Genomic DNA, 27,202 nt, shown 5'->3' with positions numbered 1-27,202 from the left:
TGCAGGAGTCCCAAAGGTACGAGTGGCCGTGAAAGACACAAAAAGCATACCAAAGTTCCTAGAGATTGAGGCTGGAGGTCACTCCTTTAGGCAGCAAGTCATTGTGACTGAGCAACCAGGGGAGTGCCTGCACTGCCACAACTTTGGGCATCATGCAGCAAATTGTATGCGTTTCGGGGCCAAGGTGGCTCCGTTGGCAGGCCCACACGTGGACATTGACGGCTTCACATGGGTCCAAAGACGACAGAGAGGGAGACAGTAAGGGGGGAGGGGGGGGGGGGTAGCCAGCTCCTTAGACCCAGCCTCGACGGCAGGGAGCAGGGAGGCAAGCGACGCCTCCTAGACAGAGCACTCCACAGCACCCCCCTACCCGCCCCACCCGCCAGGACCGCAGTTTCCTACATCCATAACCTGCACCACAGACTACCTCACCTAAGATCCCACATCCCCCACATCCCTCCCCTCCCCTCCCCCTCCCCCCCCCCCCCTCCCCGTTTCCCATGCCCCCCCACTTACCTTGACCCACAAGCGACGCCCCCTAGACAGAGCACTCCACAGCACCCCCCTACCCGCCCCACCCGCCAGGACCGCAGTTTCCTACATCCATAACCTACACCACAGACTACCTCACCTAAGATCCCACATCCCCCACATCCCTCCCCTCCCCTCCCCCCCCCCCCCCCCCAAACACCCACCACATACCTCTGACCATCCCTCCATCCCCCAACCCCCCTCTTCCCCCCCACCACCTCCCCTGCCAAACACCCCCCCTAATCCACACCCGGTTCAAGTGATCCCCCCAGACCCACCCCCTCTCCTCCCACAGGTGGTAATGAGCCACACACACCTACATCCTCCTCGCGCCAGCAGTGCTCGCCCTTCCACACAACCACCAACTCATCTACCCCTGTCGCTCGTCACACTTTCCCAAGACGGGCACAGTTGTTGCCACAGGCGTTCTTCCACAGTGGCCCATGGTCCTACCTGAGAGTTGCGGAGCACGGAGAGTTCCCACTACCTCTTGAGGTGGGGATCTTTGTGGTTTGTAAGTCAAGAAGGGGCAAGGCCCATCTACTAGCACCACCGGATGGACCAAACTACGCTTTTTTTCTTCAATCCTCTTAGTTAGAGGATTGGACGACAATACACAGAGGAGGAGCTGAAGAGTCAAGTGGTGGACCACATCTCCCAGTGGATGGGAGAAGAAGGACTAGCATTGTTTGCATAGCAGTGGCGTGGTTGCATGATGGACATTAATTGGTTGTTTGGTGCCAAGGTCCCACACTTTAGCATTATCTTTTGAGCCCCTCCACAGTGGAGAGCTCCGCGGGATGTGATCAAGTGGCCCCTGGCACAGGCGACCTGTTTCTACCAGTGTACAGAGTCACAACTCTCAGCATGGCTGATAGATGCATTGATAGTACCACTACCTGGAGCATCTATCACCCCTATGGTTCGGCCAAGGGCGACCATGGGGGACTGAAGTTCGCCGTCCAGACCGGCGGCAAAGCGTACCCCATAGTTTTTCCTCCTCATCAGCAGCCTCCACATGGAACTGAGTTATTGCCACTCTTAGGCTAGAAACTAAAAATTCCATTGGGACCACTCCTTCAAGGCCATAAACTAACTTGAACAGAGTCAAACATGTTTACACCTTATATGCTATGCAAAAAGACCATAGTGTTGAATCTAATCTAGTGTCCCAATCCTGATTATCAATGACTACCTTCCTAGGAACCTGTAATAAGATCTTGTTAGAACTCTCCGCCTACCCATTTACTTGAGGGTGGTAAGGTATTGATTTCATATGCAAAATCATATGTTTAGAAGCCATCTTGTTAATCAATTCATTCAGAAAATGCTTACCACGGTCACTTTCCAACTCTATAGAGTAGCCAAATCGAGTCATAATATTGGAATAGAGAAATTGTGCTACAGTTGTTGCCTTATTATCCCCCAATGCTTTGTCTTCAATCCACTTAGTTTTGTAATTAGCCCCATGAGCTTACACCTTGCATCCTGGAATGTGAATGGTCTCCACTACAGTGGGGCACGTGGTTCCAAGAGTTGATTATTCGGCAAGAGCTGCAACCCTGCCCTGCCCTTGCCAGATGGATCGACATCTTACTTCTATAGGAGCACGAGCTACTCCCAACAGCAGGCCCAACAGGTAGGGAAGGTACTCCCGGGCAACTTGCACACTTACTCGGAGCACGTCATAGGTGCCCACAGTAGGAGTGGAGACGTATGCACCTCTATTGGCCCGAGTCTCACCGCCTATGTACGAGACCATGGGATGATAGTGGCAGGAAGGGTGCTATGGATAAGATTGGATATCGGGGACTCGTACCTTGGAGTCCTCAATGTCTATGCCCCTACGGAGGTTATGGCACGCAGCAAGTTCTGGGTGGAGATCGCGGATGGACTCCCAGAGGTGGACTCCTAGATCATTGGAGGAGACATCAACAACCTGGAGGCTTTGAAGGACCAGCAGGGCAAAGGCAGAAAGTACCAAGGCATGGCTGGGGAGGAGCAAGAGGCATGGGAGGTTTTTCTACTAGCAGTAGGAGCACGCGATGCCCCAAGAGACCCTGCCTTCCATAGGAGGGAAAGGCCGCTGGACTTCTCTTGGGGATACAGGCGGCTAGGTCGAGTCCTGCTAGAGCCGTTGGACAGGTTTTATGTGGGAGAGTGGGGAGGCTCTCATGGAGGCCAGATTGAGCAGTTAGCAGGCACCACGTTGTCAGATCATTACCCGGTTATCTTGACCCTTGATTCCCCAGCATCTGCCCTAGACACACGATCCTGCTGGATCCCTGACTTGATCTATAGGAGGGAGGAGGTGACGAAACAGATAGAGCAGATTTGGACCAAGGAGTGGGGTAGGAGGGACCAGATCGCAAAGGAGATTATAGAGGTCCTAGCCGAGTCGAGCAGAATCAGCCAAGTGGCAGCCATATAGGCCAGGCAACAAAGCTGGGAGGAGGAGAGAGCACTCCAATGGGACCTTGCAGCCACGTAGAGATTATTACAGGAGGCACCAAGAGATCCCACCCTCCACGCACAAGAGGTGCGAGCACGAGCAGCCATTGTTGGGCTTGAGGACAAGCGCTCGAAGCATAGTAGCAAGGGAACGCCATTCCACATCCTTGGAAACATGGGAACGCGTTCCACACCAAAAAAATACCAAAGGAACAGGGGAACGTTGTGTGGGAATGCTTGTAAAGGGGGAACGGCCAAGGGAACATGGAGGGAAACGTAGGGAACGTTGGCGGGAACGCCTATGAAGGGGGAACGTAGGGAAACGTGAAAGGGAACGTGGATGCTGCTGTTCCCCAAAGGGCAACGTTAAAAAAGTGACGGGTACTATTGCGACTGCCGAAAGTGACCATGAGGTGTCCGGATTGTGGCAATTGGCATGCAAACTATTGGACTGTTGAGAGCAAGGCGCTATGTGCTACCGCGACTTACGTGCATTTGTTTCAACCTCTAGGTAAGAGAAAACTGCCCGTTGGTAGACTGTACTCTCCTCTCTCTCTCTCTCTCTCTCTCTCTCTCTCTCTCTCTCTCTCTCTCTCTCTCTCTCTCATTTCAGAATAATTACAGCTCTCTCTCTCTCTCTCTCTCCCCCTCCCATTTCAGAATAATTACAGCTCTCTCTCTCTATCTTGTGTGAGGTGAGAGGATCGAGGTGCAGCTGAGAGTGCAGTAGACTGTGAGAGAGAGTGAGACAGAGTGAAGCTCGACACCCAATACCAATAGACTGAAAGAGTGTTGAATGAAAGTACAAAGTACAACCCTTAAACCTTAGGGTTGTAGGGGGTGTTCACACCCGAAGACGGTAAGTGCCCGTAAGTGTGTAACATAAGCACATAAGCACATACGAAAATAAGACTATAAGTCTAGGGGAAAAAACCTCTCCTACCGAGAGTAAAAAGTGCCCCAGTGTCCTACTGATCACAGACACTCCCATATGAGCGTAGGCGTAAGTGAGGCATGAGTCAAATACCCAACAAACCCCCCTGGAGTGAAGAGTGATTAAGAGTACAAGGATCATCCGCAACCAAAGGACATCAAATTTAAAGCATCGCGAAATGCTTCAAATTTGTCACAAGGAAGAGCTTTGGTGAAGATGTCTGCCATATTACTGGTGGTAGGACAATAGACAAGGCTGATATCACCTGCATGTAGCCTCTCTCTAACAAAGTGATAATGGTTCTCAATGTGTTGCGTGCGTGCATGAACACTAGGTTCCGTGCCACTACAATGGCACTCTGACTATCAGTGAACAAAGGAGTAGACTCCGTAACAGATACATCCAAATCAGCTAGCAAGCGTCTAAGCCATACGCATTCAACTGTGGTAGTGAAAGCTGCCTTGTATTCAGCTTCACATGACGATGTGGCAACAGTGGATTGTTTCTTGCTAAGCCTAGAAATGCAAGAAGAGCCAAGAAAGAAACAATTGCCACTAGTGGAGTGACGTGAATCATAATCACCAGCCCAATCAGAATCATTGTAAGCATGTAACTGCAGTGGTCCCCCCTTGGCATAAAGCAACCCAAGAGATCTAGTACCCTGCAAATAACAAAAAACACGCTTGACAGCTTGCCAATGTGACATACGTGGCTGATGCATATACCTGCTCAAGGCTGAAACTGCAAACTGTATGTCCGGCCTACTGTTGCATAGGTAGATAAGACATCCAACTGCTGGAGCATATGTATGTATATCAAACAAATCACTGTCATCATGTAATGACAGTTTCAGTCTAGGTTCCATGGGGGTACAAACTGGCTTGCAATCCTGTAAGCCAAACTTCTCAAGAAGCTGCCCAATATACCTTGACTGTGATAGCCCAATACCTCGAGCATCATGTATGAACTGGATGCCCAAGTAGTAATGCAAAATTCCCAAGTTAGACATGTCAAAAGTTTGCTGCAAATTTTGTTTGAATGCTGAAATCTGATCAGCATGTGTTCCAGTGAGCAAAAGGTCATCAACATAAAGACATATAATCAGCATAGATCCCCCTTTTTTACATACGTAAAGAGTAGACTCAGATGAGCTGTTTAGAAACCCCTGACCAAGCAAGAAAGCATCTATTTTTGCATACCAAGCTCTAGGAGCTTGTTTCAAACCATATAGTACCTTTTTGAGCTTGCATACCAAATGTTCTAAGCCTTCAACTGCAAAACCAATGGCCTGCTGTACATAAACTTCCTCTTGAAGTTCCCCATGTAAAAATGCAGTCTTGATATCCAGCTGATGCACTATCCAACCATAATGTACAGCCAAAGCAATCATAGACCTGATGGTCGTCATACGGGAAGTAGAAGCAAATGTCTCCTCATAGTCAATGCCCTTTTTTTGTGCGTAGCCTTTAGCTACAAGCCGTGCCTTGTATTTATCAATGGATCCATCTGCTTTCCTTTTCAATTTGTAGACCCATTTCGTTCCAATGGCTTTCTTCCCAAATGGCAAAGACACCAAATCCCAAGCTTGATTCTTAGTGATAGAATCTAATTCAGCTTGCATTGCTGCCATCCAATGCACACTGTGTTATGCATCCTCAAAACATTCAGGCTCTTCATTATCAAAAGTACTTGCTGCCATAACAAACTCCATGGTATGTGCTGAATCATGCAAACGAGTTTGCCTTCTAATACGACCAGCCATGGGTGTATCCAAATGACTATCTTGCATAGTCTGCAAATACCATCTAGGTATCTATCTAGCTTCTTGACTGTGTGCAAGCTCTTGCTGAATTTCAGTTTCAGCATTATGCTGAATATTCTGATCAGCCAATGGCTGAATTTCTGCACTTTCCATAGGAGCAGCTGGCTGAACATTAGGTTCATTTTCTAAAGCTCCAGCTGAATCACCAAAAGTAATGGGCAGCAGCCCTTCAAAAACATCACGGGCAGCCTGATATGTGTCCAAACCAGCCAAGGATAATTCTGATTTTTCATCAAAAACAACATCCCTGCTGACAAAAACCTTCTTTGTAACGGAATCATAGAGTCCATAGCCTTTGCTCTCACTGCTATATCCCATAAAAATGCACTTAACAGCCTTGTTGTCCAACTTTTTTCTAAGTACCTGTGGAATATGGGCATAGGCAAGACACCCAAAGGTACGGAAGTGACCAACAGAAGGTTTACGGCTGTTCCAAACCTCAAAAGGTGTGATGGTCTTCAAGGCTTTGGTAGGGCATCTATTCAAAATATGGCAAGCACACATGACTGCTTCCATCCAAAAACTATGAGGCAAGCTCTTTGCCTTCAGCATACATCTGGCCATCTCCATGAGTGACCAATTCTTCCTCTCTGCTACCCCATTCTGCTGTGGAGTATAGGCAGTAGTGTACCGATGGACTATGCCTTTCTGCTTCAAAAAAGAATTCAGCAGAGAGGACATATATTCCCCCCCTCGGTCCGAACGGATGGTCTTAATTTTGCATCCAGATTGATTTTCAACAAGTGCACTGAAAGCCAAAAATCAATCATACACTTCTGACTTCTTTTTCAAACAGTAGACCCAGCAAAAACGTGTAAAGTCATCAATGAATGTCACAAAATAGTAACAACCGCCCAATGACATTGTTGGCATAGGCCCACAAACATCTGAATGCACCCACTGCAATCTGGTTGTTGCTCTGAAAGCAACATCACGGGGAAATGAGAAACGATGCATTTTCCCCAAAATGCATCCCTCGCATAAGTGCTCAGGAGGTCTCTCGAGGAGAGGTAAGCCATCCAGCATCTGAGTACGCTGCAAAAGCATCAAGCTGCCAAAGTTTACATGCCCCAAACGAGCATGCCATAACTCTGCCTGTATCATAGCAGGAGTAAGAGTAGATGTCAAGTATGCCGACTAATCTACTGAAAGAGCATCCAACTCATATAAACCATGACACAAAGATCCTGTCAAGACCAAAGTCATGCGTTCTTTATCTCTAACCATGCAACGGTCATCATCAAATGTGACCTGCAAACCACAACGTGCCAAAGAAGAAATAGATAGCAAATTCTTCTTGATCCCAGGCACAAACAAAGCATCCTGCAGGCGGAGAATAGAGCCATCAATGGCTGTGAGCTGAATCTTCCCAATACCATGAACAGGGTATGATACATTATTGGCACACTGTACAAATTTCCCAACGGGAGGTGTACTAACTGAAGCAAACAAATCTCTGCGAGATGTAATATGCCTAGAAGCACCACTATCAAAGAACCAAGTGTCAGCATCTTCTGTAGAGCTAAGTGCTCTATCAGCCCAAGAGATGTCATAACTGCAAGTGTAAAAACAATAGTCCCTGTCTACAACAAAGGACGCGGACTCACTAGCAGTGGAAGGAGTAGTAGAAACAGACATTCCTGACTCCTTCTTCTTCTCTTTGGCGATGCGCTTCCTGCACTCAGTTATATAGTGGCCTGGCGTCTTACAATAATGACATTTTCCCTTTTTAGCTTGTGTGCCCCCTTGTGTCTGATTCTGTGATGTCCCAAAAGTACCAAAACTCTGTGGAGCATTTTTTACCTTGCTGTTTTTGCCTTTCTGTCTTGCCACAAAAGCCTGCTCAGAGACTATAGCATCCACACCACTATTTTTCCTTGTTTGCTCCTCCTCTAGAAGCAAACTAACCAGCTGAATAAAAGTGAGTGGCTGCGCAGCAATCCTTATGGTGAGGTTCAAGGCAATATGAAAAGACAAGTACGAAGGAGGTAAGGAATTCAAGGTGGTGGAAATCAACTGTGCATCCGAAAAGTACTCATCTACATTCATGAGCTGCTCCCGCAAGTCCTAAATCTTATTCAAGTGATCCTGCATAGAATCACCCTCATTCATCTTCAAAGTTTCTAACTCTTTCTTCAAGAAAGAGATTCGAGTCTCATTTTTTCCTGCAAACATATGCTCCAAAGTGAGCCATGCATCTCGTGAAGAAGATGTTGAACGAATGTGAGGGATGATGGACCGCTGAACTGCCAAAGCAATCAGCGACAAAGCCTGTGCATCTCGTGTATCCCAAGCTTTTTGAGCTGCAGTTCTTGGAGGAGGTGGCTGAGGTGGAGCAGGCTGAGGTCCCCGTTGTCCACGTCCCCCTTGAGGAGGAGTAGCGGGAGCTACAACTCCCGGTCTAATTTCCTTTCCACTGACATAATCCCATAAATTCTTAGCCACTAATACATTCTTCATCATGAATGACCATAGCGAATAATTGTTTCCATCCAATCCGTCTTCCTTGGATACATAGGTAAATACATCACCTCCCTGATTTGCCATGATGACAAATTTCCAAAGACAAATGAGCAATGTCAAAGCAGTAAGGGCTGGAAATCTGCAAATTTCCAGAAATGGCAGCAAGCAAACTTCTGCAATTAATGTGCAAGGGTGTACTCTGTCAAGAACTGTCTTTAATGCACGCTTCCCAAGGTGCAAACAATGCTCAGCAACACTGTAATGTCAAAATCCCCAAAATTTCTGCCAAAATTTCTATCACAAATACCCCAAAATGTGCATTTAATGTGTCTCTGTCACACACACAAGCACGTGTCCCAATGCAGAAAACTGATCCTGCTGCTGTATGAACTCGTGTTGAAATAAAAAATGCAAAATGTTACCTCTGCAGAATGATTGCAGCTGACTGACGACGGGCACAGATCCCAAGGCAATGTCTGCGCACAGGAACAGGCTGGCGAACAGAGGCCCACGCGTCAGCTGGTTGCCGAAACAGGGACGGATCTGCGCAGTCGCTACTGGTGGCGGGCTTCTACAGGTACAGGAGGCGGCGTCTGCGGACAGGTGGCGCGCGCAAGTTGGTGGCACGCGCAGTTAGGACTGGCACGCGCTGACACGTGGCGTGCACGCAGACAAGTGGCGGCTAGGCAGAGGAGGCGGCGCCTGCAGACCTGGCAGCAGGGTTGGAGCAGAGCTGGCGGCTGGAGCTGGCGGCGCCTGCAGACTGGTGGCGGCGGGAGGGACAGAAGGTATTGTTGGGGACGGCAGATTGTAGACAGGTGGCTGAGCTCGGAGCTGAGCTCTGATACCAAATGTGTGAGGTGAGAGGATCGAGGTGTAGCTGAGAGTGCAGTAAACAGTGAGAGAGAGTGAGACAGAGTGAAGCTCGACACCCAATACCAATAGACTGAAAGAGTGTTGAATGAAAGTACAAAGTACAACCCTTAAACCTTAGGGTTGTAGGGGGTGTTCACACCCGAACACGGTAAGTGCCCGTAAGTGTGTAACATAAGCACATAAGCACATACGAAAATAAGACTATAAGTCTGGGGGAAAAAACCTCTCCTACCAAGAGTAAAAAGTGCCCCAGTGTCCTATTGATCACCGACACTCCCATATGAGCGTAGGCGTAAGTGAGGCGTGAGTCAAATACCCAACATATCTTAGCTTTGTTTTTGCAGCTCTCTCTCTCTCTCTCTCTCTCTCTCTCTCTCTCTCTCTCTCTCTCTAAACAAGCTTAGAGCTTCAAATTTTACTATTTACAGCTATCAGCCTTTTCTTTTACTAATTACAGCTCTCTCTCTCTCTCTCTCTCTCTCTCTCTCTCTCTCTCTCTCTCTCTCTCAAACAACTCTGTTTTCATAGTAGTCTCTTTCTCTCTCTTAAAACAAGCTGAGTCTCATGGACGGTCAACTAATGCTTTTGATTCCTGAATTTGTAGAAGTCATGGCTTCCTCGGGATCAAAGCGTTCGGGCAATAAGCGATCTCAGCCTAGTTGATGGGAACACATGGAGAAAGTGGACTGTTATGCATCAAAGGGAGATGCAAAGAAATGGAAATGCAAAAGGTGTGAGCAATTGAAAACATGAGGATCCAATCGTGTGAAGCAACACTTATGTCATGTTGACATCGGAGCCCAAATAGATTTCTGCCCAAATACCATACCTGAAATGCGAAGGCAGCTCTTGGCAAAGTACCCAAGTGAAGAAGACAAAGCATGTGCAAGGAAAAAGCAAGCAATTGATGCATCTTTTTTTCATGGACAAGCTGATGATATAGTCATGGGTGATGGAGCCATGCATGGGGGACTTGGAACTTTTGCATCCTCACAATCCCATCATGGAAAATGCAGCAAGCAACAAACCTTGGGAACAGCTTGGGATCCTCGTAAAAAGGACAGGGTGGATGCAGCTGTGGCAAGGTTTTTCTACCATGATCATGTTTCATTCAATGTTATAAGATCTCCCTACTTCCTTGAGGATTGCCAAGTATGGTCCAACCTATAAGCCTCCATCATATGCGACACTGCATACCACTTTGTTGCAAAAGGAAAAGGATGCAATTGAATGTGCTTTGGCAACTGTGCAAGAAAGTTGGGTGAAGAATGGTGTCTCTTTGATAGCAGATGGATGGAGTGATACTCGAAAACGGTCCATCCATGCTTTGCTCATTGTTTGAGCAATTTGTTGAAAGACATTGGTAGCTTATCATGGATTGATCCCTTCATCTAAAAGGGCAAGGATATAATCAGTTTCATCCAAAGCCATAAGTTCGTTCTTAGTGAGTTCCGCAGGAGATCACCTAAAACAAATCTCTTAAAGTACTCTGAGACGTGCTTTGGCTATAACTTTCTTATGACAAAGAGACTTGAGAAGATAAGCTTACCCCTGAAGCAATTGGTGGTAAGTAATGAGTGGATGGGATGGGCTACTTCTAGATCAAGGGTTGATATAGCAGTGGAGAACATCATACAAGATCATGCATTTTGAAATGAATTAAAAAGCATCAATATTGTCATGAAGCCAATCATGCGCTTGATGCGAATTGCAGATGGATGAGAGCCATGCATTGGAAAGGTCTATGAGGGGACAGATCGCATGATTGAGAAGCTAGGACAGCTTGGTTTGGATGATGCAAAGTATCAAGAAGTCCGAGATTTATGTGAGGCAAGATGGAATGCTTATCACTCACCTATGCATGCAGCAGCATATGTATTAGATCCAGAGTTCCAAGGATGTGGTCAAGAGAAGGATGAAAAGGTAATGCAAGGTTAGGACATAGTGCTTTCTAAATTGGTTCCCATTGATACTAAGAGAAGATTGGTGAAAGATCAGCTTGGTTTTTATAGAAACAAGTTAGGAAAGTTTGGATCAGTTGATGCACAAATAGATCGGTTTAAGATTGGGGCTGCCTTGTGGTGGGAAGATTATGGGGCACGTACACCTGAGCTTCAAACATTGGTAGTGCGGATTTTGTCTCAAGGTGCAAGCTCCTCTCCCATTGAGAAACTATGGAGTGTATTTGGGCATGTTGCATCTAAAAAGCGGAATAGGTTTGGGACAAAACAAGTGAATGACTTGATATTTGTTGGTGCAAACTTGCACTTGCGCTTGCTTGCAGATGTGGCTTCCCTCAAGGCAGAAAAGTTTATAGCTCTTGATGAAGAAGAGTCCTCTAATGATGAGGATGGGGAGACACCTATGCCTACACATATGGCCGATGATCAAGATGCTTTGGAACTTGCAAATGCTGATTTTGATGATGATATGGCTTTCTTAGACAATGTGGATGACAGTCTTTTGGATAGTCTTGCTGCTAGTGGCAGCCATGTATGATCCAATGGTTACTTTGAGAGACTTTCAAATTCCAAGTTGCCATATTTTGTCAACTATACTTGTTACTTGATGCTTCTTGACTCTTTTATGTAGTATAATCCTAGATTATCATCTATTTTGGATCTTATAAGTTATGTGCCATTTCAATGTAACATCCTTTCATCTATGAAAAAGACTATCATGTTTTGCAAATTGTGCATGTGTTTTTCAAAGAGCTTTTATGAAATATATAAATGAATAGTTTAAAATATATAAATCATATATATAGTGCAAGTCGTTCACCTTCCCCTTGGGGGTTCGTTCTCGTTCCCTTAGGACCCCGCGTTCCCGTTCCCGTCCCCGTTCCATTGCTACTATGGCTCGAAGTTCTCTTTCCGCACCTCAACAGCCTTCTGGGCGCAAGAGGACACGATGTGCAAGGAGTTCCTCCAGGTGCACCAGCCTTGCACCGCAGGAGAGCAGATACACAGCCTTCGAGATCAGTATGGAACTCGTTCTAGCCCAGACGAGGTGATGGAGATTGCCACCGACTACTACAAGCGCCTCTTCTAGCAGAAGACAGCCTCAGCTAGAGGACAACGTTGTAGACAGCAGGTCTAGGATCACATCCCACCCCTCGTCACAGAGGAGATGGGACACTCCCTCCTAGCCCCCTTCACAGAGAAGGAACTAGAGGAGGCTTTCCATACACAGGACGTGCACAAATTCCCGAGAGAGGATGGCCTCTCTAAGCCCTTCTTCACTACCTACTGGGAAGTGGTGAAGGACCCCCTACTAATGGCCTTCCATGAGATCTTCACTTCAGAACAAATGCCAGGGAGTCTTTCGGCAGGCCTTATCAGTCTTCTCCCCAAAGGGGAAGACCTGTTGGAGCTTTCCCAGTGGAGACCGATCACCTTATTGTCAATGGCCTATAAGGCACTGGCAAAGATGATTGGTAGGTGACTACGTCCCGTGCTTCCAGACATCATCCATGGCACACAGATAGGCTTTGTCTAGGATAGAAGCATCGTGGACAATGTATTCGCCTTCTCTGAGGCGACTGAGTGGGCTCAGCACAGTGGGTAGAGACTGGCCGTACTATTCTTGGATTTTGAGAAAGCTTATGATAAGGTGGACTGGGATTTCCTAGAGGCCACCAGGGTGAGGTTGGGTTTTCCCCATGCTTGGATTCGCCGGGTCTCCGCACTTTACAGATCGGCCACCAACACGGTTCTCATAGGTGGTAGGCATGGGGAGGAGTTTCGGCTGGAGAGATTGGTTCGGCAAGGCTGCCCCCTAGCCCCGTACCTGTTCCTACTCTTTGCAGAGGTGATGTCCCACTTCCTCAAGTCACGTGTGAGCGGATTACGCGGCCTCCGACTTCCAGTGAGAGAGGAGACTAAGTTGTTAGACTCAGAGTATGCAGATGATATAGCACTCTACATAGAGGACGATAAGCTGATGCTGGAGATAGTGAGGCTGGCTCTTGAGGTGTTCTGTTTTGTAGTGGAAGCAAAAATCAATTGGCGAAAGTCGGTTGGTTTTCTCACAAACCCGGACTCTACGACGGAGTGGAGCGTCCACTAGGGATTTAGATGGGTGAGCAGAGGACAGACCATCAAATACCTAGGGTTCCAGGTGGGACTCGACATCACTACCGCCCAACAATTTCTTCCAGTCCTCGATTCTATTCGGCAAAAGCTGACCTACTGGAGCACGGCTCGCCTCTCCCTAGCCGGCCAAGCCCTGGTGGTTAACTAGGTCCTCCTAGCGACGGCCTGGTACATCGCCTTGTATTGGTGCTTCTCCTCATCCTGCATAGTGCAGCTTTGCCGCCTAGTGCAGAACTTCCTTTGGTCCAGATCAAACAACTCCAGGAATTCTAGGGCCAAGATGGCGTGGGCGACCATCATACGACATCGGTCAGAGGAGGGCTTGGAATCATAGACCCAGAGTATTAGATTATGGCCCTCTTGGGCAAGCTAGTTGTCCGCGGCCTCATACCAGGAGAGCACCCCTGGAAGGTCCTATTGCACGAAGATCTTTAAGATTGTAGACCGAGGCTTGGCAGGGAGTGGAGACCATCTCTGAGATGGATCTTCACGTCAGCCCAAATCACGCCCCCCCCCCCCTGATCACCTTTCCTACATAGCTTGCTCCGCATGTGGCAAGGCCTCCGTAAGGCCCCAATCCAGAGCCCCCCACGCTACCAAGAGGAGATAGACCATCAACCGGTGATCTGGAACCCCTAGGTCAAGGATCAGAAAGGCGCACAAATTGGCGAGCCTCCATATCCAGTGGGCTGGTTGGGAGGCTGGCCCAGCTCGTACCATCAGGACATGGCGGGAGGTGTACAGCAATTGAGAAGAAGGAGATAGACGCAGCAATACCTCAAGAGTGGCTTGCTCCCCCGATACGAGAGCTGATAGAGCCTGGGGAGGTATGGGCCACCAGGTTTTCACTAGCAGGCATCCCCCTACAGGTGGCAAGTAGAGTGGGCGAGGCTCCACCTAGGACCTTCTTCACCGTGCAGGAGGGGGAGCGTCTGGCTCTTGACAGAGAATAGCAGGATGAGGGGATAGCTGTCCTTTCATGGAAGAGGATCCGAGTGATTGGCCTTCAGGGGAAAACATGGCGGCTGGACCCTTTTGTCTTTTGGCAAGAGCTTAGGGAGTGGCGCCTCTCGATCTGGGAGGGCAAGCCACTTGATGAGCTAGAATAGGATCCAGGAAAGTGGCTATGGCCGGCCACTGCGGTCGCCAAGAAGCTACCAAGGTTCCTGGAGTACACCACTAGGATTGGCAAACATGTACTAATGCAGGAGGATATGGATTGGGCGTTGTCACGTAGCAGGCACTAGGCGGAGCACAGTATCACGGAGCCTTTCCGACGGACCTTTTGGCACCGCCCATGGGATAGCTAGAGGCCAAGGAGAATATCGTATTTTCTATGGCTAGTGGCACATGGAGGCTTGGCAGTGGGAAGCTGGCTTGCCCAAATGCAAGAGGGAGGTTGTAAGCGTTGCACACAGCAGCCTCTAGAAACCCCAAACCAATGCCTCTGGTCATGTGAGGCGGCGCAGCTCGTGTGGAGAGGAGCATGCCGTATCCTTCGCCATATAGCACCCAGCCTTGGATCTATCTCATGGGGAGCTTTCTGCTTGCAAGCGGTCAGCCAAGGTCGTCACCTTCTGTATGAGGCCGGAATGCACGACACGATATTCATTATCGAGACAAGGTTGTGTGCAGTGGTCGGTTTAGAGGCTCTACCCATCTACCAAGTGCTGGAGCCCACAGCAGACCACTCTGAGATATGGGAGATCATAGGGAGCCTTACTGGTTGGCATATCTGAAAGGCGCGGTGTCAGGAGGCTTTCGGCGAAGAGAGACTTTCAATACAGGCGACCTTAGCAGAGCTTTGGACCTCCATCATCCACTCCCTCCGTGGCCGATGGGATCAAGTGTAGGGCGAGTACAAGGCTTGTCAAGAGCTCCAATGTCATTTCATGCGCACTTGGGGCGACCACGACCTGTTTTTCGTGATGCAAGTAGGCAACCCCAGATGGTGATACACCCCCCCTCCATGGCTTCTAGCCCCCATCCCCCCAAGACCGCCTTGAGAGGCTTGTATACATAATGGATTTGTGACTTTCATCAGCTCCAGCTAGTCTGTTGAGCATGAGCACTTCGGTGTAATTTGTTTTTTTGAGTAATATAATCAACCACGTTTTACTTGCAAAAAACTCAACTAGAGTTAATTTAGCTCTAGAGTCGGGTGTCACTACTTTTAAAGGCCTAGACACACTATAGTTTGGCACTTTAATAAGTGTCCACACCACACAAATTACATTGGGCACTGCCCATAATTGACCAATTCTAAAAGCCTATGCAGACTCCCTCATTACATGGATCTTTGTATTTCTTCTTGTTTGTTGATAACTTCTCTAGTAAGTATTTCTTTGGTATGGGAGCCCAAGAGAGAAACTTGCAAGTACAAGGCTAAACTAAAACAATTCATTGATGTGATATATGATGTGAGATATGAAAATACAAAAGATAAGGGTCTCGATATATAGGCCGGGGTACACACCTAAACCTTTGGCCCTTATTAAAGGCTTGGTGGTGTGGAAGATGTTCACACATATACACACATACATAACAAACAGACCTCCCTTCAGGTCATCAATGATTGAACCTATAACATTAAACATAGAAGAAAATAGGAAGGTCTTACCTCATAAGAGACAATCTCTAGTCCCATACAAAAGATTAATAGGAAGGTCTTACCTCATAAGAGACAATCTCTAGTCCCATACAAAAGATTCTTGAAAGGGATATACAAAGTCAAAAAGGATATTTCTGATTGGAGCTGGAACATGCCATGTTCTGCCAACAAGCTCAAGGACTCAAAGTTGTGCATGATTCAGAGGTGCATGTGCATGGCTTAAGAGGGTTGTATAAAGGTTAGCATGGCTCAAAGGCATAGTGCATATGAACAGGGACCCTAAATCCAAGCACGGCTATCAAACTCAACTCAAAGGCCATGGGAACTAGTTACAAACCCCCAACTCCTGGTACCTCAAGACACACCCACTCACAATATCTTCCTCTCATAGTGAACCACTCCAGGAAACAAAGTTCAGTGGTGGCTCTATCCTTAGGCTAGTTGTCCATTAGGGTCCTTAGGCTAGTTAGTCTAGTCATCCAATCACATCCTTGGGCTAGTCAAGCTACAACAATTTGGCTACTCTTCTAACTCAGTATCAAGAGGATTCTGATGCCCACTGAGGTATGTTTATTCTAGACGTTCCAAGTCTATGTAGACAGCTCACCGTCTGGAAAAGGGCATAACACCAATAGTGCGTGGTGTAAAGGGAGAATATCAAAACTAGAGAAAGGCATTTAGTTAGTCTTGTACACAAGATTACATGGCCACGCTTTACTAAAATCATCTACAACTATTAATTCAAGCACCTTAACCTTCACTCAATCAAAACATAGAGAGTATACTTCAAAGAAGCCTCATACATAGATTGGTAGGCTTTGAAAAGGACTTTCTCTCTTACAATTCTAAATTCTAAATCTTTGTCCAGAATCAAACAAAACCTGACGATGAGAGAATGTGCATACCAACAGCAGTGATGATGCCACTAAACAAGACTTGTTTCCGCTTCTTTTTCATCGAATCCTTGGATGATGTATAGTCATCATCCTTCTTCTCCTACAGCAAAGAAGATGCAAATAAAGTCGCCATATCTGTTAGGAAAGCATCTCATCAAGGCACAAACAAGTCACCTGAGCTTTCTTTACTGTTGGAGAAGGTCCAAGATTTGGTTCAGGAATGAACGTAACAATCACAGCAAACAGAATGACCCCACTGAAAAACTGCACAATATTCCATGTCATTGGTTTAAAAAGTGCATATTCTCTTCTAAGTGATATAATTAGCCATGTTTTTTCAGGGAAAAACGCATATTCTTGTTCAAAAATGGAAGTGAATTCACCCAAATGTTGGCTTTTGAAAACCCAATTGCATTGATTGCATTGTGAGCGAGGTCCATAAACGAGATACAAAGCATGAGACCACCTGCAAAACCCTAAAACACAAGGACAACGATCAGCTGATGCTGGTAAGAGCAGGGAAAAGAAGGCAAAAATATTCAAGTGCTGCTTGCAACTACTTTAATCCAATTATCTGCTACAATGAGAATTTAGAGGTCTTAATCTAGAATGAACTCAAAATCTCTCACATTCCCCCTCCTCTAGGGTCTCTTTTAAAGTCCCACCTTATTCTTAGGGTTTCACTTCCTATTTGCAACTCTTTTTCAGGATCCGCAAGTTATTTTGCGAATCTGAAGTCTATTTTATCCTTATGAAAAATTTGGTATTTCCGCCCTAAAAGATAATATGGGCATTTATATCTATGCAGGCAATTCATGCGCTGCACTACCCTAACCCATGCTTAGCAGGATTTCAAATGCTTTTTCAAGTCTGTTTAGACTTTAGAATTTCTATCGACAAATTCTTATCAATGTCCAACAAGTCCTATAGACTTTCGATATTTATTTAATTTCCTGATAATGACAGTTTTAGGGTTGCCAATGTTTTTGCTTCAAGATTCTTGATATTTTAGGTTAGGTTTTCTCACTGATTCATACGTGGATCAACTCATGATATTGACGCTCTCACTAATATAATCATTAATATTTGTTCTTGTATAATCCACTTATCTAGGTAGCCACTAATTCTTCTTGCCAATGCACTGACAAAAATGTTGTATGCGGATGTAAGATAAGTAATAGGCCTTCAGTTAGCCAGCTGAGATTTGTCATCTCTTTTATGTATGAGTTTGATTACTTCTACAATAAGACAATGAGGCAATGCTCCAAATGCTTGCCACGCTGCAAGGAGTAGTGTATTACATATTCCTTAAATTCTCGGAAAAACACATTAGGGAGGCCATCCAGCCCTAGGAATTTACCCTTTTTGAGATCATTGATTGTACCATCAAGCTCATATGGGGCGAGGTCTTGTTCAAAGATTTTTGCAATTTTGCTAGGGATAACCACAAGCAACTCATTGGTCCTCTTGGTGGGCGGCACATTTGTAGGTTGGGTTCTCTGCTAGGTGGCCTGTTTATAGGTGGACAGATTTCTTTCTTTGTTGCATTTTAAACTAGTTGGTCTTTTTTAACCAGGGTGACTTCTTTTCGATATTGGGCGGCCTCTTTTTTAGGCCAGGGGTAGATTTGCATTTATTGCAGGTACACCATTTCCAGGCACTCTTGGTATATTACCAGCCCCTAGATTGCCTGCGATTACAGACTGAAGACTTGTTTTCCTTTGCATTTATTGCTTCTTTTCTCTACTCGACAGTGTGTGTTTCCTTTGGCATTGGATACTCCCCGTCTTCCTTGCCCCAATCAGTCTTCTTTTGTATTGTGGCCCAACGGACCCCGATTGTCCTGAGGACACCTCTTATTGGTCACCTTTATTCCAGTGGCAGCATTGTCTTTTGTTTCTTGCAAGTATTTCTTGAAGGACAAATATGGCCAACGTGTATGCTATGGGGGATTGTATGGTCTGTATCTTCTAAGGGCGTCGCCATGATTCTACTGGAGGACATGAGAGATAAGCTTGCATCTCTCAAACAGACTGTATCTTCCGAGGACATGACCATGATTCTATTGACAACTACTTTTTCCATAGTTTGATGTATTCTACACCAGTCTTCTAACTTCGAGAACCCATGACACACTTCTTTGGAAGAACCTTGCCCCACTAATCTTGGAGCATGATGAGCAACTCACAAATATAGGTACCAGTGGATCCGGCCTCTACGAAGGCTTTTACCACAGGTTCGAGGGAAGGGAAGGAGAGGAAGCCCCAGGCCAAGAAATTGAAGGATGGATAATCGAGCCTCTTCCCACATGACTTACAGCCACGATTGGCTTCAAGACATGAGATCCAAAGGGGGATCTGTCATCATTGGTGACAATTCTTTCATCCCCGTGCAAGGAGTAGGGACCATTCCTCCCTTACCCGATCGGCAAACTTCTTTGGCCAAAGTTTTCTATGTACCAAATTACAATCTTACACAACTAGGTACTCGAGTCATCTTCACCAAGCATGCAGTCATAGTGGAGGATGCATCTACAAGCACTGCTCTTTGGACAGATACACATGAGTCACTTTACACACTCATAGCCCTTGTTGCGTAGACTTCACACGAGTTTGGACTACTTTGGCATGCTCGTTATGGGCATTTCAATCCTGATGCTATTCAACAAGCTTCTCCAAAGAAGATGGTGGAGAGACTTCCTAATTTTCCTCCCATTCACTCTCTTTGCCCTAGTTGCTCGAGAGACAAGCACCATAGGCAGCCTCATCCATAGGTTGCTACTCGGAGGGCCTCAACACCGCTTGAGTTAGTGCATACCGACCTTTACAGTTCTATGGACACAACCTCCCTTGGGAAGGCCAAGTACCTCACACTAATTGTTGACAACTTTAGTCGTTGTGTAGGGCCCTATTTCTTGGCATACAAGAGCGAGGTGTACTCTCACTTCCACGAGTAAAAGGTGTTTGTGAAGACACAAATATCTTTCTAAGTTTGTGGAGTTCGATGTGAGTTTTGTTCTAACCTATTTTCTCAATTTTGCAAGGATCACGGTATGCAAGTGGAGTATTCCCATCTAAACACACCATCCAAGAACGGTGTGGTGGAGCATGCCAATTGGACCATGCTCGAAATGACCCAATCGATGTTGAAGCATAGGAGTCTTCCCCATTCCTTATGCGGTGAGGCATTCATTGCTACCACAGTACTTATCCGCAACAAGTCCCCTACTTCCGCATTGCAAGATATGACTCCCTACCAAGCTTTCTTTGGAAAGAAGCCTTCTTCCGCATTGCAAGATATGACTCCCTACTTCCGCATTGCAAGATATGACTCTCACTTCCACTTTCGCATCTTTGGATGTGATGCATATGTCCATGTGGACAAGAAGAAAAGAGGAATCAAACTCAACCCCAAATTAAAGAAGCTTATCTTTGTGGGCTACAACATGCCTACGAAGGGCTATCGGCTCTATAACTCGAAGACTCCAAAGATCAAGGTGAGCATGGATGTGATCTTCGCTGAGGCTGCGGCCTCCCAAGATCTGATTAATGGTTCTTCTGATACAGGTGGTTCTTCATCATTGACTCACCCCCCTTCCCCCACCATCAATCCCTCTCCTTCCTTCCAAGTTACCCCTTGGCATCCCTTCTTCATCTATGACTCCTCCGCCTCCTTCCTCTTCTCCCTCACCTTCTTGTCAAAAGTGGTACAACAATGGAAGCGTAAACATAAGCTATAATAAACTGCTGAAACACATGACAAAAGAGAAGGGGAAAGAAAGAACACAATACAGATGAGAACTTAGATGTATGCTCAGGAAATGGAATCCATTACCAAGACATGAGACAGTACAAAAGCAATGTGAGTCACCGGCTGTGGAGGCACTGGCACATGCTCCCTCTCTCCAAGAACTGTCAGGTAATGAATGAATGTGGGTCACCGGCTGTGGAGGCACTGGCACATGCTCCCTCTCTCCAAGAACTGTCAGGTAATGAATGAATGTGGAGGAGGGAGCCTAAGAATATATAGGCCAAATAAATACAAAAAATGACTGGTCGGTCAACATTAAATGCTGGCAGACTGACTACAAATAATGTCAAAACACAATAAATGTTGGCAAATAAAATGCCTAAAATATCTCTGTGCCCAGCCTGCTGTACCACATGTACAGACTCAACCATGAACTGACTAATCTGCTAACACCCTCTCTCAAATCATGGGTGATCTCATACAATATACAATAATAATGTCGCATCATAGTACATACAACAATGTCCATCAGAGTAGAACCATGGATACCCAAGTAGTGGGTGCGCAAGCCACCACCAAGGTGCCTCGGAGAGAACATGATGTTGATGTCGATTGTACTAGCTCCTGAAGATAGAGAAGATCATAGCAGCTCTCAATGTCTGTTAACAATGCCTCTAATGCAACATACGTGACCATCTTGCCACCAATGCTCCAGCACAAAAATGACCATGAATTCCCCTTCTTTGGCCAGACTGCCAAAGTGTCCCCTCATGTGAGCTCCAAACGAAAGCCACCCGCTCTCTATCACGTAACCAGCCCATCATGAACCTAGATGTCAATCCCAGCTCCACGATTTAAACCTGCCAGAGACTTCAGTCGATGCATTAGGGATGTCCCTTGCTGGATCCTATGCATCTGTATAGAAATATAGATGAGGCACAGCTGCCCCATCTCACCACCCTCTCACACTCCCTCTCTAGCACTGGAGTATTGTGAGGGATGACCTCATCACCACCACTAGAAAACAACTGAGGAAGGGGCCACCAAGCCCTTCCCATGATCCGAAGAAGAGGATCCCTTCCGCACCTTGGACTTCACCTTGGCCGGAGGAGCTAAGTCAGAATCTGAGGCAGATGATGACTTGTCGGAGGAGTCCGCGTCCCGCTTCATCTTCTACTCCTTGTTCTTCCTGGAAGCCGCTAACTCTTTGCAATCCTTCCATAAATGACCCTTCTTGCCACAGTGGTAACACTCGGCCTTTGACTTCTTCATCTTCGAACCCCTCTCTGAAGCTCCCAGAGCCTCACCTGAACCTCCATAATATGATGGAAGCCTCCCTTGTAGTTGCAAAGTCGTCTCATGCTGAAGTAGCATCGAGGAAATATGAAGAAAACTGGTAGAGTCATAGATGTCTGCGCCCTTATGAAGAAAACTGGTAGAGTCATAGATGTCTGCGCCCTTAAAGCATTCACCACTCCATCAAACTCCCGAGGAAGCTTCTAGAGTACCGTACCAACAAGATGTGGCTTTGATAGGGTAGACTGCATAATGCGAAGCTGGTCCTAGAGTTGGGTAACTCAAAGTAGGAATGATTAAATCGTATCTTTGGGTTCAAACTTCAGTTGTTGGAGCTGGCCATAGAGAGTAACGGCCCTCATGGTGAAAGGAGCCTCATACATCAACTGCAACTTCGACCATATGTTTGAAGCTATCCTGCAAGAGGTGACCGCCGGTAGGACTTCTTTGGAAATACACCGAAGTACGGCCGAATAAGCATGAGCATCATCCGAATCCCATGTAAGCACTACCTCCTCATGGTTGTCTTCATCAAAATCAGAGAACAAGAAAAGGCTGTTGAGGACGTGACATGGCTCCACCAACCACATACCAGAACCGCTTCTAGATAAACTAGGCCTTCATCACCGCACTCCACATGTAATAATTAGGTCCATGGAGCTTGTCATCAGTGGATGTGCATGGAGAAGCCATCTGTAGAGGATTGAGAAAAGAAGTAGAGAAAAGAAGGGATTTGGAGAGGGAACACGGCCAAAACACGAGCACAGACTGCAAAAACCAAGAGTTCACATACAATACAACCCAAAATCTAACCAAAATAAGACAAAAGCTACTGTAAAAAGTCGAGAAATCAATCAAAAACTGCCAAAAACAGCAAAAACGGCCTCATAATGCAAGCGTCCAATCAAGAGGAGATGCTGAGGCACCAAAACGCAGGCTGAAACGGATACACAGGCTATACAGATACTGACGTCAGCAAAAAATGCAGGCAAAACAGCAATGGAAGCATAAACATAAGCTATAATAAACTACTAAAACACAAGACAAAAGAGAAAGGGAAAGAAAAAACACAATACAGATAAGAACTCTGATGTATGCTCGAGAAATGGAATCCATATACCAAGACATGAGACAGTACAAAAGCAATGTGAATCACCGGCTCTGGAGGCATTGGCACATGCTCCCTCTCTCCAAGAACTGTCAAGTGATGAATGAATGTGGAGGAGGGAGCCTGAGAATATATAGGCCAAATAAATGCCAAAAATATGATTGGTCGGCCAGCATTAAATACTGGCTGACTGGCTGCAAATAATGTCAAAACACAATAAATGCTAGCAAATAAAATGCCTAAAATATCTCTCTGTCGAGCCTGCTGTACCACATGCACGGACTCAACCATGAATTGACTAATCTGCTAACACTTCTCCCCTTCCACCCTTGATGGCTCCTTCATCTACTACCCCGTCCTCAAGTGTTTCCATCCCTTCCCCATCTCCTTAGGTTTCCTCTAGGGGGATCGAGCCGTTAGAGGGAAGCCTTCTTCATTGAATGAGGAGAATTTACCTTCCCTTAGTGAGGGAGAGTCCCCTTCACAAATAGATGCTTTGCAGGTACAAAAGGCCTCTCAGTCTCCTTCACAGCAAGTTGAGCCTATCACCATTCCTCAATGGTATTGAGGCTTATACATTTAGGGATTACTCAATTCCTTGAGATGCCTCTTGGTCTATACAGATCAGCCTAGATTCAGGCCCAACAGGATAGTTCGTGTGAACTATCCCCTTATGTCATAGATTCTTGAGGACCATGAGCCTACAACAATTGATGAGGCTCTTGCACAGGATGTTTGGCGCATTGCTATGCAAGTTGAGCTCAATTCTATCAAGCAAAACCAAACTTGGGAGTTGGTTCCTCGTCCAAAGATATGGAAAGTGATTGGTGTGAAGTGGGTCTATAAAACCAAGTATCTTGCAAATGGGACCTTGGACAAGCATAAGGCACAGCTTGTTGCCAAGAGATTCTCTCAACGGGCAGGTTTGGATTAGTTTGAGACATTCATACCGACACCTTAAACGTCCACTATTTGAGCTATCTTGGCTTTAGTTGCTCATCACTATTGACCGGTTTATGAGATGAACGTGAAGTTGGCCTTTTTGAATGGCATCTTAGAGGAGAAGATTTATGTCTCACAATCTCCTAGTTTCTTGTGCAAGCACGGGACCATGTTTACAAGTTGTGGAAGGCCCTCTATGACCTAAAGCAAGCTCCTCAAGCTTGGTACCAAAGAATTAATTAATACTTCTTACATAGTGGCTTTCATCATTCAAATCATGACTCCAACCTTTATTACAAGGTTGCAGGTGATAAGTATGCATTGGCCATTCTATATATTAATGACCTCATTATCATAGGAAATGCCTCACAGGAGGTTGATCAAACTCCGGAGGTTTGCAACAAGAGTTCGGCACGACGAATCTTGGGAGCCTCCACTTCTTCCTTGGTTTGGAGATTTATTAGATGGCACATGGCATTGGCATCTTTATTTCCTAGCACATGTATATCTCCAAGTTACTTTCGAAGTTTGATATGGCTGAGTATTGGCCTATTTCTTGCCCCATGGACAATGAGTCCAAGCTCTCAGTACCAAGTGATCCCCTTCCAAATGCCACCCGCTATATGTACCTCGTTGGCTCTCTGACCTGGCTAATCCACACTCAGTCAGACATTTCTTTTATGGTGGCTTTGTTATCTTCTTTTATGAAGACTCCTACTCACACTCACTTGCGAGCCACTTTGCGTATTTTGCGCTATCTACAAGGGAGTCAATCCTACGAGATCGTGTATGGAGAGGGGGGCACTCTTGTCAGAAGTGGTGCAGCAATGGAAGCATAAACAACATGCTGAAATAAGCTGCTAAACACAAGACAAGAGAAAGAATAAACACAAATACAAATGAGAACTCAGATGTATGCCCGGGAAACGGAATCCATATCGAGTACGAGACAGCAGCATACAACAGTGAGTCACTAGCTGTGTGGGAAACCTAGCACCTTGCTCCTCAGAAGAATCCACAAATGATGGCTGAAGTACACAAGAGGAGGAGGAGCCCTAGCAATATATAGGCATAAAATGGAGGGAGCAATAAATGCAGTCGGCCAGCATTTAATGCTGGTCGGCCAGCATTAAAGGCTCCCTAGCCCTAAAAAGGGCACCAAAAAATGCCAGAAAAAATACTACATAAAATGTTGTAGCCTCTGCAACACAAACTCACACCTGAGCTGACTAATCTGCTAGCACCCTCTCTCAGATCAGGGGTGATCTGATACAATACAATAGTACAATGATGGGAAATCATAAACGTTACAACATAGAACCACCAGAAAAACCATGGATATCCAAGCAGTGAGTGGCCAGCCCACCACCAAGATGCCTTGGAGAGTATCTAACATCGATGTCAATCATAACAGCACCACCTGAAAATAGAGAAAAATCATAGCAACTCTCTGTATAATGTCACCTATGTCACTCAGGACATACAAGACCAATCTGCCAGACATGTCTCTCAACATGTGACCATGGAATCCCCGCCTTCGGCCAAAACCGCCAAAGTGTCCCCTCATGTGGGCTCCAGACGAAAACCTCCCGCTCTCTGTCAAGTAACCAGCCCATCATGTGTCAGAGTGCAGCGGTGCGGAAGCGTAGGACTAAGAGAGAGAGAACGCAGAGAGAGAAGGGAGAGAAAGAGACAGTGGACGATGAAGATCTGCTGTATATAGAATGCTGAATACAAAGATATACACAGGCGCAGTGTGCTGGACTGCGTGTCTCCACCTCGACGATGCGACCTGCTGTCCACCTCGAAGTCTGCTGCAGTCTGCACTGTCTGCTGTCTGAAATCTGTGAACAGAGACAGAAATCTGCACGGCACCGGTCTGTAATCTGCGACAGAGAAGAGTCGGGAGATGTATGAGACTGCTGGAGACGTCAGGTATAAATAGCCGACATCTGCCCAAAAAAATAGGACAGGTCGGCTGCATTAAATGCAGCCGACTGGGCTGCAGGCAGTCGGACTGCCACTTGGCAGTCCGACTGTGCAGCCCAGATCCTGCCTGCCTGGCAATGATCTCTAACACCCCCTCTCAGAGCCTGGGCAGGGCAGAAGCCTGAGGGATCTGGAATGTCTCCGAAGTAGAGCCTGAGGAAGCGCCTTCGTAAACAAATCCGCAAGATTATCCTCCGTCTTGCAATACTCCACAGTGATGGTCTCATCCAAAAGCTTTTCTCGGATGAAGTGGTACTGGATCTCAATGTGCTTCGTCCGGGCATGAAAAACAGGATTCCTCGCCAAGGCAATGCAACTTTCATTGTCACATCGCAGCAATGTAGAATGAGTCTGGGGACACCCAAGCTCCTCCAACAATCTCCGAAGCCACACAACCTCGCATGTGGTGGAAGACGCGGCCCGATACTCCGCCTCAGTAGACGAAAGGGCTACCGTGGGCTGCTTCTTGCTACTCCATGAAATAACACCTGCACCCAAAGTAAAGCAGTAACCTGTTGTAGACCGCCTGTGGTCCACGTCACCGGCCCAATCCGAGTCGCTCCAACCTGCAAGTACAAGATCTGACCCATCTGTCCCTGCGGGGTAATGAATCCCCAAATCAGACGTCCCCCTCAGATACCTAAGTATCCTCTGAGCAGCCTGCCAATGCACCGTCTTAGGTTCGCTCATGAACCCTGCCAAGAGCCCAACAGCAAAACATAGATCAACCCTGGTGTTGAGAAGCCAAATCAAGGACCCGATCAACTGTCGATAGCGGGACGCATCCGCCAAAGGAGAAGCTGAATGGGAAGTGGCCTTCCAGTTCGGATCCATAGGAGTAGAGAGGGCCCGACAATCTTCCATCTCAAAAGACACCAAGAGCTCCTGTACATATCTCTGTTGGGAGAGAAAGATTCCCCTCTGAGACTGATAAATCTCATGGCCTAAAAAGAAATGGAGTAGCCCCAAATCTGTCATCTCGAACGTCCGATGTAAAGCTGACTTTGTCTCCTGGACCTGCTGTGCATCATCACCTGTGACAATCAAATCATCAACATATAATACAAACAGCACACAACCATTCTCGGAAGTGTGAACATACAGCTGCGGATCGGCCTTGGACCGCCAATATCCCAACTGAGACTGGAGGAACGAATCAATCTTCTCGTTCCAAGCTCGCGGGGCCTGCTTGAGGCCATACAGGGCCTTCTTCAACCTGTAGACTTTCCCATCTGAAGAACCAAAGCCAGGAGGCTGCTCAACGTAGATCTCCTCCTTCAAATCACCATTCAAGAAGGCCGACTTCACATCCAACTGATAAACAGGCCATCTCCTATGGCTAGCCAAAGCAAGAACAGCTCTAATGGTTGCCATACGAGCTGTGGGGGCAAAGGTGTCATGACAGTCAATCCCTGGGCGCTGGGCAAAACCCTTAGCAA

General features: G+C 46.5%; 1 protein-coding gene across 3 annotated transcripts in view; it reads right to left on the bottom strand.

The window, feature by feature from the left end:
• The window catches only part of LOC148036906 (ZIP metal ion transporter family), a 95,424-nt gene that overhangs the window by 57,554 nt on the left and 10,668 nt on the right, over positions 1-27,202 (bottom strand). For 2 of the 3 annotated variants that reach the window (XM_087675828.1, XM_087675827.1), the window contains exons 3-5: positions 17,062-17,154; positions 16,853-16,942; positions 16,688-16,778 (exon numbers count right to left, since the gene is read on the bottom strand). In XM_087675828.1, coding sequence (XP_087531954.1) covers positions 16,688-16,778; positions 16,853-16,942; positions 17,062-17,154 — 274 coding nt within the window. The remainder of the gene's footprint in view (positions 1-16,687; positions 16,779-16,852; positions 16,943-17,061; positions 17,155-27,202) is intronic. The other variant, XM_087675829.1, reaches the window with a different exon arrangement.

The sequence above is a fragment of the Lygodium microphyllum genome, chromosome 4, assembly GCF_053477565.2.
Source record: "Lygodium microphyllum isolate KBCC chromosome 4, Lygodium_microphyllum_v1.1.10, whole genome shotgun sequence".
Taxonomy (NCBI): domain Eukaryota; kingdom Viridiplantae; phylum Streptophyta; class Polypodiopsida; order Schizaeales; family Lygodiaceae; genus Lygodium; species Lygodium microphyllum.
The sequence above is the reverse complement of the archived record's forward strand: the minus strand, read 5'-3'. Positions and strand labels throughout refer to the sequence as shown.